This window comes from Colletes latitarsis, chromosome 2 (genome assembly GCF_051014445.1).
Source record: "Colletes latitarsis isolate SP2378_abdomen chromosome 2, iyColLati1, whole genome shotgun sequence".
NCBI classification, from domain to species: Eukaryota; Metazoa; Arthropoda; class Insecta; order Hymenoptera; family Colletidae; genus Colletes; species Colletes latitarsis.
In genome coordinates this window covers 13,226,807-13,246,339 of record NC_135135.1, presented here as the reverse complement: position 1 = coordinate 13,246,339, position 19,533 = coordinate 13,226,807, and the positions used below count along the sequence as shown (strand labels likewise).

The 19,533-nt window shown below is 42.3% G+C and overlaps 1 protein-coding gene across 8 annotated transcripts in view; it reads right to left on the bottom strand.

Annotated features, from left to right (window-relative positions):
* Positions 1-19,533, bottom strand: part of Pdm3 (POU-domain protein pdm3) — a 231,862-nt gene that overhangs the window by 9,088 nt on the left and 203,241 nt on the right. For 3 of the 8 annotated variants that reach the window (XM_076783805.1, XM_076783807.1, XM_076783811.1), the window contains 9 exons: positions 19,216-19,393; positions 18,774-18,932; positions 18,385-18,576; positions 15,344-15,517; positions 14,902-15,185; positions 13,915-14,128; positions 10,263-10,443; positions 9,590-9,646; positions 8,520-8,603 (listed from right to left, as the gene is read on the bottom strand). In XM_076783805.1, coding sequence (XP_076639920.1) covers positions 8,520-8,603; positions 9,590-9,646; positions 10,263-10,443; positions 13,915-14,128; positions 14,902-15,185; positions 15,344-15,517; positions 18,385-18,576; positions 18,774-18,932; positions 19,216-19,393 — 1,523 coding nt within the window. The remainder of the gene's footprint in view (positions 1-8,519; positions 8,604-9,589; positions 9,647-10,262; positions 10,444-13,914; positions 14,129-14,901; positions 15,186-15,343; positions 15,518-18,384; positions 18,577-18,773; positions 18,933-19,215; positions 19,394-19,533) is intronic. The other 5 variants (XM_076783809.1, XM_076783812.1, XM_076783808.1 and 2 more) reach the window with 4 other exon arrangements.

Sequence of the window (19,533 nt, the reverse complement as noted above, 5' to 3'; positions counted from 1 at the left end):
ATGGGAGGGCGAGAGTGCAGGTAAAAAGAGAGGAATTAAACGAGACCGAGGAAAGGAAGAACCAGCCTCTGGCCCGATACTCTCTGCACGCCCGGGAAACAGAATATGGAGCGCTTATACAGACCGCTTTGAAAACGAATTGCTCAAGTGGCCGTGTACGATCTACTAAGTGCGCTTAGTCACTCGAACGACTCGTTTCGTCACACCGGCCACAACTATTTTCTCTAAATCCCCCTGGCGGGATCAACGGAATAAATCAGCTAATCGAATATTTATTAGAAACTCCTTACGGTTGGCATTAAACGAGCACGCCTAAACACGTGCGCGAGTTCAATAAGAGAATGGCGAACGGAGGGACCGATCGCGGAACTTGTTAAAGACGCAATCGTCGACGATGAGAAGGGAAAACACGGGAAGATGGATGGGGGGATATTCGTAGCGTCGGTAGCTGGTAACATTTGTCTCGAACGCCCGTTTTACGGGGCGGAATTTCGAGTTTCCGATTGGATTTCACGACGCACGACTATCGAGCGAGAACGGGGAAACGTTCGTTGCATCATTGCACGAATACGGTACTCGGGCCAGTTATTTTCAGGTGTCGCGTTAGGCGGAGACGCGTCAAAGAGAAGGAGCCAGGGAGCGTCGAGTAAAATTAGGAAGAGACAGAGGCAGAACTACGGACGGACAGGGCGTGACAGATAGAACTACAGAGAGACAGAGTGTGACGCGTAGAACTACGGAGAGACAATGAGCGAAAGACAGAGTTAGCGTGAGCATTAGATCTATGGAGACATTGTGTGAGGCAGGTAGAATCTCCATACGGAGGCGGGTGCTGCGTAGAAAGCTAGAAAGAGATAATGAATGGAAAACAGACCTAGCTAGAGTTTCTAAACGGAGATGGACGATATATAGAGCCTGAGGAATAGAAGGTGGAACCAGGGAACAGAAGAATTTGGGTAGATTCATGTAAAGTGTATTGACTACGAAGAAACTATGGGAAAAAGAATTGGGACGAGGAGTGAAAGATAGTAGTAGGGAAAGCTAGAAAGAGATGATGAATGAAAAACAGACCTAGTAAGTGAGGATGAAGTCTATAGACTGTGTGAGGTAGCTAGAGTTTCTAAACGGAGATGGACGATATATAGAGCCTGAGGAATAAAAGGTGGAACTAGGGAACAGAAGAATTTGGGCAGATTGATGTAAAGTGTATTGACTACGAAGAAACTATGGGGAAAAGAATTGAATAGAATAGTAATAGGGAAAGCTAGAAAGAGATGAGGAATGAAAAACAGACCTAGTAAGAGAGGATGAAGTCTATAGATTCTGAGAGGCAGCTAGAGTTTCTAAACGGAGATGGACGATACATAGAACCTGAGGAATAAAAGGTGGAACCAGGGAACAGAAGAATTTGGGTAGATTCATGTAAAGTGTATTGACTACGAAGGGACTATGGGGAAAAAACTGGGATGAGGAGTGGAAGATAGTAATAGGGAAAGCTAGGAAGAGATGAGGAATGAAAAATAGACCTAGTAAGTAAGGATGAAGTCTATAAATTACGTGAGGCAGCTAGAGTTTCTAAACAGAGATGGGCGATATATAGAACCTGAGGAATAGAAGGTGGAACCAGGGAACAGAAGAATTTGGGTAGATTCATGTAAAGTGTATTGACTACGAAGGGACTATGGGGAAAAAACTGGGATGAGGAGTGGAAGATAGTAATAGGGAAAGCTAGGAAGAGATGAGGAATGAAAAATAGACCTAGTAAGTAAGGATGAAGTCTATAAATTACGTGAGGCAGCTAGAGTTTCTAAACAGAGATGGGCGATATATAGAACCTGAGGAATAAAAGGTGGAACTAGGGAACAGAAGAATTTGGGTAGATTCATGTAAAGTGTATTGACTACGAAGGGACTATGGGAAAAGGAACTGGGACGAGGAGTGGAAGATAGTAATAGCGAAAGCTAGGAAGAGATCAAGTAAGTGAGGATTGAGTCTGTAGAGAGATCGTGTTTCTAAACGAAGTGATATGTAGAATTGAGAATGGAGGAATAAAAGATTTAAGTGACCCCAAGAATTGATACATGAGATAGAAAATAACTACTGCGGTGAAAGAACCAAAAAGACCCAAACAGTTTCAACCGGAGGGAGGGACAGGAAGTGGAAGATAGAAGGAAGGAACGTCCAAGGGGGACCTAGAGTAATGGTTAATACTATCGAGAGACAGGTAGCGACAAGTAGACCTAGGAAGGGCAACGACTGACTGATTGAATCAGGGAAACCCATAAATTGATAGCAAGGAGGGAGACGAGTGGAATCGGAGAGAGTCAGGGAGAGTCAGATAGAATCAGGAGATCGACGGAACCAGACATGGTATTGAATGACCATTATATACGAGGTTCACGGATATCGACAAATTGCTAAAAATCATATTCGCGAATTCTGTGACTTTCACGTTGACGGGTTACGGTGAACCTAGTGTTAAGACGTGGTATAAAGCGGAGGGTCAGGAACAGCTATGAAGAGACACGCGGAATTAGGGGCAGACGAGTAAAACCAGAGAACGTAGAGTCAAAGAGAGATAGGACGACACAGGAAGAGAGGACACATATAGAGACAGAAAGAGAAAGAGAGAGAGTGAGCAAAGCCGGAGATCCTGGCTTGAGTGTACGATGGAATCACAAGTATTATCGTTTACGGGAACGCGTGGGTGTGAGAGTAAAAGTAAGAAGAGGTGGGAAGAGGGGGGGAGGGAGAAGAAACGACAGGAATCGTGGGCAAGAGCGAGGCGATGTCGGCGGTTAGGGGAGGGGGAAGGAGGGTGGGGGCGAGCAGGCAGGAGGGGTACATCAGAAACCTGATTTTAATTAGTCCACAGTTTAATTACTCGGCAGATAAATCGTGCACGTGCACCGCATAAACTAGCCGCTTTCATTTTTCCCGGACGCGGCCGGCACGGTCGCGCTTAGCTCTACGCCGCGAGAATGCGGGATGGGTCATTGTTGCTGGCTCCGCTCGTGGAAAGAGAAATGACCGCGCTTAACCGTCATCGAGTCGGCCGGATAATAGTTAGTCGGTTTACGCGTCCGCCGCGTCGGCTTGTAATCCTTCCACGTCGAGGCTTCCTCCGGGGTACGAGGCATTTCTTTGAATTCGCCAACGAATTTTTACCAGATAATCGGAGGGAGGCGATCGACCACCGGGGGATCAATCGGAAACCGAGCCTAATGCCCCGAAACGATACTCTTGCAACTTTACTGCGATCGTGTTGCAAAAAAAACTCTTCCCTTTATTCGCACGCCAGCCGCGGGGAAACGAGCTTCATCTTGTTCTGGGTACCACTTCCATCCCTTCTCAAAAAACTCTCGATTCTTTCCTGAGATTAACTCTGAATTCGTTAAAATAATTTCGCGACGTCTGAAACATGCCAGCTCCCGTGTAACAGGGTAGTTACGTTTCTAACAGATGTCACGCGGGATTAAAGATTAACCCTTTGCACTACGAAAATATTTACTAATATGAACGATTACCAATACCAAATTAGATTTTGTGATGTGATTTCTAAAAATAAAAAAATTTTCTTCTTTCCACAAACATGTATATGAATACATATAATTTAAATTGTATATACAGGGTGTTTGGTTACCCGTGGGAAAAATTTTATTGGGAGATTCTAGAGGCCAAAATAAGATGGAAATCAAGAATATCAATTTCTTGACTGAGGTTTCGTTAAAAAGTTATTAAAAAATTAAATTAAAAAATTTCAAATTATTCTGAAAAAATTATTTTTGGTTGCGGAGATCAATTACAATAATTTTTGGTGAATAGACATACCCTTGAAATCCTATCCACTTTCGAGAAAAAAATTCGAGGTGTGAAATTTTTCGACAAAATTCAAAAATTTCAAATCGTTTTAGAAAAATTATTTTCGGTCGCGGGAGTCGATTACAATCATATTTGGTCATTACACATACCCCCAAAATCCTATGCATTTTCGAGAAAAAAATTCCTTACCGAAAATATAATTTCTGGCCAGAAATGTCTGCCCGAATTTTCATGCGAATCTTTAAAACGTCATAACTTCTGAACGGATTGGACGATTTTAATGTTTAAAAAAGCAAACTACGCGTATTTTGGTGGAGAATATGTACAAATCGCAAAAATATTCGAAAAGTTGGTCCTTGACACCGCAAAATGAGAAAAACCCCATAAAAATGATCCAATTTTGAAATAGCCATAATTTCTACAATTGTGAATATATTTCAATGAAACTTTTTTCTGAAGTAGAGCTCATGGGTACCTACAAAAAAGTATTAGACAAAATTTCTGTAGAGCGTCAAACAAATTTATTAAAAATGAAAAACGAATTTTTAAGAAAAATCGACACGGGGTAGGTGCCCAAATTTTTCGACGAAAAAAAAAATTTTTAGTTAATTCTAAAAAAATTATTTTCGGTTCCGGGGATCGATTGCAATCATTTTTGGTGAATACACATACTTCCGAAATCCTACCCACTTTCGAGAAAAAAATTCGAGTAAGTGTTGCAAGTTTTGGGTGAAAAAAAAAATTTCAAATTGTCGTGGAAAAATTATTTTCTGTTGTGGGGGTCAATTGCAAGCATTTTTGGTGAATAAACATACCTCCAAAATCCTGCGCATTTTTGAGAAAAAAATTCAATACGGACGAAACTTTAAATGTTAATAACTTCTTAACGAAGCCTCCATCAATAAATTGGTATTCTTGATTTTCGTCTTATTTTGGTCTGTAGAATCTTGCACTAAAATTTTTCCTAGAGATGGCAGAACACCTTGTATATTCTCTAAATTCAATTTGTCATCATAAATGGAATTTCAATCGAGCTATGGTAAGTATTATGTTTGTCGCCATAGCGGCACGAGTTGAGTGCAAAAGGTTAATAAAAAGTTTCTTTGAAAAGCATTATGAAAAATATTGTTTTGTAAACAATAATTATAACCTATTAGCGCTTGATTTCTTGAAATATCGTTTCATGTAAAAGGTGACGCGTTTATATATTCGTGACAGCGAAGACCTAACCCAAGACAGAGGATAAAAGATGGAAGATAGGAATAGGGAAAGCTAGAAAGAGATAATGAATGAAAAACAGACCTAGTAAGTTAGAATGAAATCTATAGATTATGTGAGGCAACTAGAGCTTCTAAACGGAGACGGGTGATATATACTTGAGATATACACCTCAGAACCTGAGGAATAGGGAACAGCAGAATTTAGTAGATTGATATAAAGTGTGGAAAATATTATTTTGTATTGTTAATTATAAAAAAGACCTAACCCAGACCTAACCCAGGACAGAGGATAAAAGATGGAAGATACGAATAGGGAACGCTAGAAAGAGATAATGAATGAAAAACAGACCTAGTAAGTTAGGATGAAATCTATAGATTATGTGAGGCAGCTAGAGTTTCTAAACGGAGACAGGTGATATACACCTCAGGACCTGAGGAATAGGGAACAGCAGAATTTAGTAGATTGATGTAAAGTGTGAAAAATATTATTTTGTTTCGTTAATTATAAAAAACGTATTTGTTGGAACTATTAGAATCGTGGAATAATTGTAACCCATTGGCGCTTAATTTCTTGAAATATCGTTTCACGTGAAAGGTGACGTTTATATATTCGTGGCAGCGAAGAATAGCGAAAAGAGCGAACAAACTTTCGCTCTCGGTCGGACCGAACGCGTTATCAAAGAACGAATCATTTAAACGGGAACGTTTCGAGCAATAATATTGCCGGGATGATACGCCGTTCCGAAGCGAAGGTGTTAATGTACAGTCAACAAATCATTTTGTTCGTTTTGGGAAAATCTGTTGACGCTGCGCCGCGGGAATGCGGAATGGGTCATTGTTACCGGCTCGGCCGCGGAAAGAGAAATGACCGCGTGCTCCTGTCATCGAATCATCCGGTTCACGGTCGGGATACATGCTGCGTACGTCGATACGCTACCCTATATATGTTTTTTCCATACATAGTTATATGCTTTCCGCGCTTTTGCCGGCGATAAAACGGAGCCGGCCGGTGAAATCGAAACCATAAACCGTGTTAGGCATTGGCGGCTCGTAAAATTCACGCGATCTACGCTCTTAGACCGTGCCACCAATTAAATGAGTATCGTTTAGCGGTACAAATATAAATCCGAATACATAATTAATCGTTCCCCGATGCGATAAATATTAATTTACACATTTTCTGTTCGAGAAATCGTCGGATCCCGTGCACGTATCGCGCGCAAATTACGTAAAAAGAAAGGAAAATTTAACCCAGATTCGCAAGAGAGTTTCGTCCGATGTTAAAGAATAATATTAACTGCTTCCGTGAGCCTTGTGAATTTTTCTTTATTATACAACCGAAATGTCGTATTTAATAGCTAGGAAATTATTCGTTTAATAAAGTATGCCGCAAGAAACGTCGGAATTTTTAAATTCCTCGATAGAAAGTCTTGTTCTCGCGGCGGCTATCCGTTTGTTTAACTTCTTCTCGGCCGTGATGTACGATTCGGTATTTTTTTGTATAGATTCCTGCCTGTTAGGGTCACATTGCTTTCAAAAAGTCATAAAGGAAGCTGATCAGGCAATAATTCGTCGAACGTAGCGCGGTGCTGCCATCTTTTACAAGTTCGAATTGCCCATACATCGACTTCCGTTATCATAACGGAAGATTGTCCATTAGATTTCATTAAAATTAACTGATTTACAGATAGCGTTCCGTGTACGATCTCAGGCTCGCTGCTTACTACAGGCTTGAAAAGAAATCGGAATGCATAATCCCTGTTTAGTGATAATTTAAATACGCAGTGATAAGCAGTGATCGTTTAAACACGCGGAAAGACATACAAATTCTCCGAAGGTAGGCCAGTTCGGATGAAAACCAACCTCTGTACTAGTTTACCTCGTGCACTGTTTAAAGCAGCTCGAGCGTTAAAGTTATATTATAATATCGTTATAGCAAATTGCACCGTTTCATAGCCGAAGTTTCATCGACAAAGTTTCAGAAACTTAATATTAAAAGAAAGCAAACTATTCTTTCGAATCGAATAAAATTCGATAAATCACGGTTTTTAATTTTTATTCGAGTACTTATTCGTTTTCTCGGGTCAACAAAATATTGCATTTCTGACCCTATAATGGTATACTTCAAAGTTCCGAGTGCAGCTACCCAAAATCTGATGGTCAAGTTTCCTGTACTGGGGGTCGATGCAAAGGATCGTCAGTTCTGCTCGATGAATGAAATTTTAAATATCTGTAATATTTTGACTATACAAAGGTAGCGTAATCGATAGGTTTTTAATTGAAATCTAGAGTGAGAGAGTTAATGAGATATAATCGTTTTCAACAATTCAGAGCGTAGACGACAATGTGTAAGTCGCTGCAGGACCTTGATAAATCGAATGGCGATTACCGTTCGTTATGAGACGGTTGGTATCAGCGACCCCGGCCTAAGGATGAATCAAAGTTTGAGTTTCGCTAATTACAGATCCTGATACGCCGTTCTGAGAAAATTGAGGGCCTCCTGGTGTGCGTGCGTTCGTGCACGAGGCGAAACCGATACCTCGGAGAGGAAGCCGATAGGCGACTTCTTTCGCGACACGAATAAAACCGGCGGTACCTGTAAGCGGCGCGAGCACGACCGCCGCGATCCCAGTAACGGTTTCCCCCATTCTAATTAACATTCCGCGTATTTATTAGACGCGGATCTGCAATTAATCAGGCGGATTCAATTAGCGAATTACCAATTAGCACGCACGCGTTCACACGCTCTCGGACACCGCTTGAGATCCTGTTGGACGATTGCGGAATATAATCGCGTTGCACGAAACGCCGCGTTAAATCGCCAATCGACGATCCCGGGGACCGACTTTTTCCCTCGATTTCACAAATGTTTTCTATCGTTTTCACAAATGTTCCGAATTCTTCCAAGGAGTGGCAAAGTTCAACGCGCCGCTTGCTAAATAAACGTGTGACAAAATTAACGTGCTTCTTGAAGTTTCGGGTTTTTAATCGCAGATAATACGGCGTTCTCGTGAAACAATTTGCTTAGCACGAATAGATCAATTAGCTATAATATGTGAATCTGTCACGAAGGAAATGGAAGGCTAGAACATTTCTATAAAATTGGAAACTATGGAAATATCTGTAAACGTTAGTATGAGTTTCTAAACTAAGTGCAATTTGTTATTATCTCCAAATATTTTCGATTTAATTTAATTTTATCTCGACGAAATAACTATGCATGATACATAAGTGCACCAAGTAACGAATCTCTCAAGAAAAATGTTCCCCCTTTCGATCGGTGTATCTTCTAAGTGATTTGACGGATTTGAATCGAAAATGACGACGATCAGACACAGTTGATTCCATTTAATGATTTTAGGGGGTTATTAACGATCGTACAAAACTATTCGCTATCGTTTGATAATATATACGTTTCCGTGAGCGCAAATTAAGAGAATTTTAATGGAAAATTCAGATAATAAAAATGTGACTCACCTCTCTTCAGCCTCTTTCATCCACCTCTCGAGGACCGGTTTTATTTTTTGCGCGCTCTTTGGCGTGATGTCCAACTTTTCGAATCTAAAGCCAACAACAAGTTATGGTTCTTGACCTCGGATATCACGTGGGTAATGAAACTCGTAGGAAAAGAAAAGATCTCGCGCCAAACACGTAAAGACATCCACTACGGTACTTCAAGCTTCGTAAGACAGCAACGAATCGTTGAAAATTTATTAATATTCTAAATATTAATTGTTCTCAAGTAGTAGTATAAGTTTGGGAATAGACATGCCGTAGAATCAATTTAGAGTTACAAAGGAACACTTGGCAAAAAGTTCGTCTTTACGTTTTCGTTCGACTAAAGGAGCACTAAGAGGCATGCATTGACTCAAAAACAGGACATTGACAATGCGTGCATGCTTAAAGGTTTTGGTGATACCGTGTATGATGTTGCCAACGCTAATATTCGCAAGAGCGCAAACGAATTTAATCACCGTGGATAGTAATCGACACTGAAAACGTACGGAAACACTCGACGGACGGTCGAAGTTGCGGTGTGTCTCGGTGTTTCGCGCGTTGGCGACATCATGCCCAAGTTTGCCAATGCCCTGGCTCGAAGAAATAGCTCGTTAACTTTCAAAAAAGTGCTCCTTTCGCATTTCTTTTCCAAAAAACGGAGTTAGGAATTAACGAGAGTACTTGCAGCTATACCCAAATATGGCCCGTGGTACGGATCGGGTAAAATGTTGGCTGTTTCTAGGACGAGAGGAAGAAAAGAACGAGGTGGCCAACAGACATTGGACATAGAAACCGTAACAAAGAAATCGGATGTGTGCGAGCATTCCTTTTGGTCGTATCAAAGGCAATAATTATACGTTCGACATCCGGGGGTGTCATCGTTTTCGTTAATCACCGTTTCGTCGGTCACCGCACGCCGCATGATGACGATACACACGACGACTATAGTGTTCGGATTCACATGCTTGGGTATAACTGCTATTCTTCCAGAGGATTTTAAAAAGTTTTAGATTTTTAGGTGAATTAAGTAGCATGAGGGGTGAACGTACGTAACTTGCTGCTGAGAGGCAATCTGCGAGGCAGCGTACATCTGGGTAGCCAGGGCACTGGGGAACAATCACCAATGCTTAAATTAGTCGTTACAATAAGAATTCTAGGATGTAGAAACATCGTTTCTGCTTGCCACCGGCGTTGCCACGGTGGTTCCTTTCGTTTTGTATTCTTTTTTTTCTTTTCTCTCTCTCAGAACATTGAAACAAAAAAGCACGTCGTTCGGACATTCATTTTAGGAACCATCGTGGCGGGTTACGTTACACGATTCTCATGGAGAACAGTCGCGTGGAAGTTCAGTGACGTTCTGTCGGAATGCTTTTGCTCGAAGAGTGTTGCTTCTCGACACGATCGACAAAACTATGCAAAAAAGAGACAAACTAATCGGGATAACTCGAGAATGGGATGATTCGACGCTTCGTTTCGGAGGCGTTCATGGAATCTCCGTTAACATTTACTTCACCGAGGATCATCGATTCACACGCGGCCTGATAAGCGTACGTTTATTATCTGTCAAAACGTGAAACGATCAATACGTTTCCACGCCATTTCCAGTGACCTGGCACTCTGTCGTAGCCTGACGTCTTTAGTTTCAAATTCTCATCAGCGACGTCCGTTTCAATTTTGTGACAAAAAGAGAAATGTGGACACGGCAAGAGTGCGAACACTCACCTGCATATGGCACTTTGGCTATAAGCTGGGCCCTCCGTCACGCTCAGGGCCTGACCCACCTGAGTCTGCGTCAGACCCAGCTGCAGTCTACGGAGCTTGAACGCCTTCGCGAACTCTTTGATGTCGTCCAGATTGATGCCGTCGACTACGTTGTTCGTGGCCTCCTTGATGGTCGGCTGATCTGCAATTTAAGTTCCGGAATTTCTCGCTTAGGCTCTCGCCGAACTTCCAAAACGTCGAGACAATGATCGATTCTCTTCTCTCGCGTCAAGACAGCGCTAGAATTTTGTACCAGTCTCCCGACGACCCAATGCAGTATTGTTTTAAATAAATCCACGAGAGCACTTTGGGCCCAAAAACAATTTTTAATTTAAAAAATGTAAATAACTTAGACACCTTTTTCTATTAAAACATCGACAAACGGAATTTGACAATTTGAGATAGTTCTTCTTTACATTAAGAAAGCAGGTTCGTAGGATGTTGGAAATAAATGTTACTGTACTCGTCGTATCCACTAGAGTAGAAATTGTGCCTCGCGCCGTTCATTAAAGACTCCCCTTGAATATCGCAATTCTTTTACGCGGAATCGTGGTTCGTAGTAATCGGGACGATGCGTTCCGCGGAGAATTAGACTGTTTGATTCGAGTTTGAATCGATTCGTAGGAATGTATCGAAGCTCTGGCGAGAAGCTGCCTAATGACATCAGGCGGCTTCGTTAAAGCAGCTTGAGCTACACCGATTTCACTCGTAAATCTGTCACCCCGAATGTATACGCACGCAATAGAGGTGCCCACATGCCCCGCAATCTCGACCAGTTCGCCGGGTTTCTGCGTCGAGCAATAAACTGCAAATCCTTCTTCCGCGGCACGCTGTTTCTGCGATCATTAATTTCCGATCGAACCCGAGCTCGTCGTTCCGTCGGACAAAAACGCGGTGCTCTTCGGTCCGTTTCGAGGAGCGTACGAATATTTTCTCGTATCGCGATGACGCCAGACACCGTCCAACCACGAAGACGAACACGAATCGTTCGAATTCTTCGAGACGATCGCGGGCACGACACAATACGCGGAAACTCCCGGACAAAAGTTGACAAATTTCGGGCCGTAATTGGACGAAACACGATCAACGAACAAGAGAAGCAGTTAAAGTCGTTGTAATCAAAGATCATTGCGTTGCAATCAGAGATTCAGTCTAATAATTATCAGCATAATTTTTCAAAGATTCATCTTCCTTTTTGACTCGTATTTTATTAAGAACTCTTTCAAATAATCGTCAGTGATAAAGCAACGAGTGTCTAACGCGTCATCGAAACGAACAAACGCAAAATTCATATTATTATTTTCAAATTCGTCGTCTCCTTTAAATCCTCGAATCCGTGTCGAAAGATCCATGCGACTAGCGAAGATACCGATCGATAGATAAATGCTCGAGCTGGCAACGGGCATTCAGAATCGTTAGGCTCTCGATACGTCGATTATTCCATCATCTAAGCGCCAGCGTGGGCAACGATTGTGAATTATTGAAATTATTGTCGGTCGACTGGACGTTACGTGCAGCGTCGGTATCTTTATGACTTCCCAGAAGGCAGAAGGAACGGTCTAATACATCGTAATGAGCCGAGTATTGTACGATATCCTATTAAGATTATTAAGCGCTTCATTGCGCGACCAGAGCCTCGAACCTGATTATATATCAGCTTTGACTATGCGTTAAATGTTGAATAGGCGAAAGAAGGAAGTATAATTCGAACCAAAGGACTAATGAGAATGAATAATAGTACAATAGGGTGCAGGAAGACGTTTAATGGTAAACATGATTCCCGAGGGCGCCGCGAAAGAAATTTATTGGCCGGTCATTTAGAAAGTAGTAAACGATAATTACTTGGTAATACAAACGAATATTATAAACTTTGAACGATTTTTCAGTAATTTGAATTCGTAATATTCGTTTTGTCATGACTCGAGGTCGATAAAAGAATGCTCCAACTCAGTGGCAATGTAGGTCTAAGTAAACCATATTCTTGAAACATACAGTTACTCCCACTCATATTTGTACACTATAATGATACCTATAAGACCACTACAAGAATCATCGTTATAGTGTACGAATACGAGTAACTGTGTGTACCTACGGATACATATCCTCTTACACGATTTGTTAATACCACCAACTTTAATCGGTATCCATTTTATAGAAATCTGTTCATATTCAATCGATAAGAGGATATACAGGGTGTTCGGCCACCCCTGGAAAAAATTTTAATGGGAGATTCTAGAGGCAAAAATAAAACGAAAATCAAGAATACCAATTTGTTGATGGAGGCTTCGTTAAAAAGTTATTAACAATTAAATTCAAAAATTTCAAATCGTTCTGGAAAAATTATTTTCGGTTGTGAGGGTCAATTACAATCATTTTTTGTGAATAGATATACCCCCGAAATCCTACCCTCCTTCGAGAAAAAAATTCGGGTAGGTGATGAAATTTCTCGGCGAAAAAAAAATTTTTCAAATCGTTCTAAAAAAATTATTTCCGATTGCAGGGACCAATTATAATCATTTTTGGTCAATAGACATACCCTCGAAATCCTAACCATTTTCGAGAAAAAAATTCCTTACCGAAAATATAAATTCAGACCAAAAATGCTTCCCTGAAATTTCATGCGAATCTTTAAAACACTATAACTTCTGAATGGATTGGACGATTTTAATGTTCAAAAACGCAAACTACGCGTATTTTGGTGGAGAATATGTACAAATCGCAAAAATATTCAAAAATTTGTTCCTTCGGCCCGTAATGTTAGAAAAACCCCATAAAAATGGTCCAATTTTCAAACAGCCATAACTCCTACAATAGTGAATATATTTCAATGAAACTTTTTTCTGAAGTAGTACTCATGGATACCTACAAAAAAGTATTAGACAAAATTTCTGTAGAGCGCCAAACAAATTTATTAAAAATGAAAAACGAATTTTTAAGAAAAATCGACAGGGGGTAGGTGCCTAATTTTTCGGCGAAAAAAAAATTTCGAATCGTTCTAAAAAAATTATTGTTAGTTGAAGGGGTCGATTACAATCATTTTTGGTCATTAGACATACTCCCGAATTCCTACCCATTTTCTAGAAAAAAATTCGAGAAGGTGTAAAATTTTTCGACAAAATTAAGAAATTTTAAATCGTTCTGGAAAACTTATTTTCAGTTGCATGGATCAATTACAATCATTTTTGGTGAATAGACATACTCCCGAAATCTCACCCACTTTCGAGAAAAAAATTCAATATTGGCGGAACTTTAAACGTTAATAACTTCTTAACGAAGCCACCATCAACAAATTGGCATTCCTGATTTTCGTCTTAATTTGATCTCTAGAATTTCCCATTAAAATTTTTCCCGGGGGTGGCCGAACACCCTGTATATATATCAGATTCCTAAGTGAATAATATAAATTTGACAAGGGCGGCGATCAGGAACTGCCTTCGTTTTGCAATAATCATGCCTGAAAGTGTGCCTTTGAAACGCTTAAAATAAAAACTAAAACTATTGAGAAGAGCGTAAGGAATAGACGTGGATCTTACAGTAGATCTTCCTCTTTGAAACGCTTAAAATAAAAACTAAAGATATTGGGACGAGGTTAAGAAGTAGACGTGGATCTTACTAGGTGAATCGTACAGAAGATCTTCCTCTTCTTTTGGACTATAGAGGCTGCTGGGGGACGCCTTTAAACCGGCGCCGCTGGGTCCGTGCGTCGTCGTGATGGTGATCTCCCCGTTGCTAGCCGCGAGTCTGTTCAACGCCGAAGCTGCGGATACCGCCGACTCGTGCAAAGGCGACGATTTCTCGGGCCTCTCTCTGTGATGTTTCTCCGTCGGCTGCGCGGAACACAGGTGGTAGTAACGGATTAGTAGCTCAACCAGGAACGACAATGCTCCTCTTCCACGCCAATTATACACTTAATAATGAGACCCCGGGGTTCCTCGGATCGAGACACTTTAGAGTCTAATTAGTGGAAGAAACGCCGCCGCCGCCGCGGAATACTTTCTTAACGAGATTGCTTGCTATCGGGAATTATTCTGGTTGTTCCGGCGATCTTGCGACGGTTAAGCCCTTCTATCTTCGCCGGGGACCACGGGTTCCGCTCGTATATCGTTCGCGGGTCGAGAGTCGTCCGTATTGTTACGGAACACCGGGCAGGAGGGTTGGTATAACGCGGCCGTCGAATCGGAAGAGTGTTAGTTATTGACGAAACCGGGGTAAATAAAAATTCCCCGAAGGAAAAGTATCCTCGAACGGAGTCTGGCGGACTCGCGGATAATTGAGGTAAACGAGCAAAACGTCGGACGATTGATCGTTTCGAAGGGAAACGGGGAAACGTCCACGCTTGAATCTTGAACGATTTCCGTTCGTTGGAAAACTTTACGCAGTTGCGGTACGCAGGTTATGTATACGGCGCTGGTTAAATTATATGGCGCGCTATTAATAGGAGTTGCCGGCGATACCGAAGTCATAATCCAATTACCGTGGCAGAAGCGTAGTTGTATTTCGTAATGAGGACCCGGGCGATTTTCAAGATCGACCCCCGGCCGTGCGATTAAGTTGTAAAAGATGTAAATTATTCCCGTTCCGTAATCGACGGTTCACGTACCGTGTAGTGGCTCACTGTAGTGCAGTGTGGATGGCTGTGCTGTTGAGGCGACGTCGTCAGAAGCGGTTGCTGGGAGGCCTGAGCCGCCTGGACCGCCTGGACCGCCTGTGCCTGGGCCGCCTGCGCAGCCTGAAGCAGTTGCTGGGGCTGCATCGCGTTCAGGAGTTGCTGGCTGGCCGAGCTGTTGCTCAATAGGTGCGGCAACGCGGCCGGATTCAATCCCAATCCCGATGCTAAACTGGGACTTGTCGGGACTGCGTCATGGAAAAGAGAAACGTGGTCCACTTGAGAGCGACACGTTCGAGAGGGATCGAAGAGACATGTAACGAAAGGCACAAAGAGAATAATTTTCATACTTTTCCGGCTGGCGAAAAAAACGTCGACGCGAAATATCGTGCAAACTGATCGCTCCTTGTGTAATGATAAACGAATTCCATCCTACCTGTGAACTCACCGTTGCTGGTCGGCGTGTTCAGCATGTTCTGTGGTTGGGCGATCGACTGAAGGTTCGCGAGCGTCGTGGACACCACTTGGCCGTTGCTGAGCGCCAAGTTGACCATCTGATTGTTCGTAACGTGGCTAACGGGAATGGTCAGAATGGTCTGCGTGGCGATTCCTGCCGGGACAGTGGAAAGAAAGTTAATGGCCGACAGATTAGAACGTAACGAAGCAACGAACGATAACAACCGAGACCGCGTTGATAATTCTATCCCCGCGGTTCCTCGTACGAACGTGTCTCGAATCAATAGATACTTCATTTCCATTATGAACATAGTCCACGCGTCGTTGATCCGGGAAGGGTAGTAAAGTTATCAGAGTCTCATAGAGGGATTATTAGGCAACCCATAGGGCAGGTAACCTCGCAGGCCAGCGTAGTTGGCAAACTATTATCGTCATCTTAATAGTGGGTACAGGTACTGGCACTGGACTGGGCTGCGAGAAGGACGCCTAATCATACTTAGAATAGTTTCGGGATTACCTCCAGCTCCGCTAATCTGATTACCCTGTACACGCGCTTAATATGATTACTGATCATGAGTACGTACCCGTGTTGATACCTATAGCTAAGCTAAAGCAAATCCCGTATTCCGAACAGCCATAAAAGTTTCGCGTTCTGAGGTAAGGTCAACTGACAATCCGATTAACGTTTAGTTTAAGCGACATTTGACGGTGATATTCCGTGATCTGGTTTCTTTTATTTCCCTACCAACCGCCGACATAGGACTTTTTGGTTTCTCCATCGATCGGACTAGAGTCGATGTCTACGATAAGTAATTAATATAAAAAAAAAAAAAAACAATTGGTGAAAATAAATAAAACTCAAAACCGACTACTCGAGATTATCAAATGTATGTTAGACTTTGTAAATATCCCCATTACTCGTACAATGGCGTTGTCGGAGACCTCGGTTATCAATCAACCCTGATATTTTATAGAAACTCGTACCCGTTGTGCCGTCCCAAAGGGTCTAGGCCGTAAATAAATGAATAAACAAATAAATAAAATAGCCGTCCGATCCGAGTCTTTTCCAAGATTGCTCGATACGGCGAAAATAATTCCCGCCCGGCAACCCCTTTCAAGCTTATTCTTAAACAGAATTTTAAAACATTCAACGGGGACATTATTTTCGTTGCGAAATGATCCAAATCCTCACGACCCGCTGAGCAGCATACAATATTCAGTTACTATTGCTTTCAATCTTCACCCCGAGAACGCGAAATTATTCGCGACACGTTTTTACACGGCACGTAAAATTCGCTCTCTTCTCGATATAACCGTCGAACTGGTGCAAAAGTTCAGTGCCTGAAGAAGTGCCGTTAAGCAGCACGCATTTAACTGTTTCCTACTTGGTGCATAATTGAATCGAGCCGCGGGAATACCGAGAGACCGAGCGTCTCTTAAATAAACTCGTCAGAAGTTCGTACGATGACCAATCAATCGGTACGGCCGACGCAACCTGGTGCTCCTCGACTCTTTCTTCGCGCTCGATGTCTATCAGGAACCAATCGAGCGTTAGTCAGTTACCATCGATTGAACCGAAAAGCAGTGCAAACATTATTTGCCACCACGTAACTCGTCATCCCACCACGACTGGTCCATATCCACGAACTTCAATCCACTTAGGCGGACTCCCAAAGTTCTCCTTACCCTTCCGTTCCCCCACCCTCTTTCCCCCCTTCTGCCACTCGTCTCAGTCTCTCTCTCTCTCGCTCTCTCTCCGTCTCTTGCATGCACACATACAATTGCCAGAATAGGAACCCAACTTGGTAGAAACGAAGTTAGCGCGAACCGCAATCGATATAATAGCGGCCGAATCCGCGAAGCTGTGATGTCCAGCCAGAGAGTACTAGGGTTAGGGTAGGAGGGACGGTCCCGAGGAGGCGAGGGGAGTTATTCGTGGGTCTGGAAAGGGGTAGTGAGACGTTAATTATACATTGAAATTAGTTGCAGAGTTTGCCCTCTGCTCGCCAGGCTAGTCTAGGACCACTAAGTATGGACGACCGGGCAAGCCTTAGTCCGAGCTGGTCAGAGATAGTCGATATTATATTATATATCGGCACATCTTGATTGCACAATATTATGCGCCGGCACATCGTGCAGATTTCACGATGAGACCACTCGGACTGATTTATGCCTAGAAATTCGAAGGTACTTAGAGGAGGATTATTGTTGGAGATTTCTTGTTGGTTCGCTGATAACAGGAACTACCTATACCGGACCCTTTATCTCTCTACCGTTTAATTAAATTTCGTCCCGTAAGGTTTCGCGGTTAGCCTCGAACGTTTCGCCGATCTCCGCATCCTGGACAACTCAAATCGAAAGTATCGAAAACATAAATATATTACGAGACAAAATTAGAAGACATCGCGGATGGCCTGCAAACTTAATTCATTTTACGCGTCTAAAAAATACAATTGTATCTTTTTTCGAATGGAACTCTATAATTCTTATTACCCCCCTTCGATGCAGCTTTTTAATCTCTACTAAACGTATTTAGGCACTTATGCTCTGGACCTAATGGCTCGGGAGTTATATCGTTTTAAAGTTTTATTTTGGTTTACTTTGCAGATTGCAGCTCTTTCCGCAATTATCGATATTTCTAAACGAATACGACGTCGAATTAACAGGAAGCGTAATTTATCTTTTAAGTACCTCATAATAGAGTCAACGACGAGAGTTAAAACTTACACCGATTTATATCAGACGTGGACTCACGTTTACGAACATTCTAATGCGCAATAGTGCACGAGAACGCCTCAACGAAAATGAACAGAGACAAATAATAAAATAATTCAATAAACTTTGAAGCGTTATAACTCTTGAATTACCAGATTTAGTACCTGAATACTTTTTTTTGCATAAGGTTCAATTTAATTTTTCTAATTTTGCCTTACTACGAGATTCCTACGAGACGAACATTTTCGAGCGGGGTCATTTTGAAAATTGAAAGGCCGCGAACAGCGTAAGAAGCAGAAGGCTTACCTTGCGACGTAGGAATAAGGAGCTGAGCCCCTTGAATGCCTTGGACCAGTTGACCGGACGTTTGGATAAATTGAGGCATTGCTACGGGTTGCGACTGAGATAATAGCTGCGGTAATGTCGCCATTGGCGCCGAACTCGGTGGCTGGAGGTGAGGTGCAGATGTCGTACTCGAGCTGGTTGGTACCGTGCCACCTGAGCATCGGAATACGAGGATTTTAAAACGCTACCGACGTTTCGCACTTCGATTTACAAATTACTGTCGCAACTCGACCGCAGGAATATTCCGATTACGGTTAGTTTGGGGATGAATGGGAAATCAGGTGTCAAATTTCGTATTATTCGCTCGTTGGAGTTCTACTTTTGACGGAGTTGGTAGTTGAAAATCTTACCGGATGAGCTGACAGTGAGATTCAAGGGCGTGTTTATGAGCTGATTGTTAGCTAACCCCGCAGTCATTCCCTGAAGACCCGCGGCTAATGAGGCGACTTGTGGGAGGTTTTGTAGATTCGCCAGATTCTGAAGGTTTTGTAAGGTCACCATACCAGCCACTGGCGAAAGAAACCAAGACAAAGGATCAATATACCCCACCGAGGCTGTGTTCAATATAATAAATTTTTGTTACTTAATTTCCATTTATAACGCGATCGAAACTAGGACGCTAGAATTAGAAGCACATCTTATTTCTAGTAATCGATGCTTCCACAGACGAGTTCGAGTCGTTAAGGTGTGGAAGTATTTCCACCGTTGAGACGACAACACTTTTAACTAATTTAATGTGACGCTTTTATTTCGAGCTGAGAGATATTTGTTTATACAGGCGATCCAACTCACTTGTCCCGTTGAGATGTGCTTGCGCCACTGCCGCCCCCTTCGCTTGGTGTAAATTTTCAGGCGAAGAACTGTGACGCTTTTTCCGCGAAGGCTTCATGTCGTCCAGCATCATCTGATGATCATGATGGCTGCCAGTGGTGACTGGCTCGGGGCTGCCAGTGCTACTCCTGTCGCTGTCCTATAACAAACGGACGTTCCAATTTTGAATCGGGTGTAATCGGTCAATTGATGTGGATTTGAACGCGTTAAAATTCTGTTAAACGTTTCCAAATGTCTATTCTTATGCAATTAATAGCAAGATTCTAAAATCAGTTAAAA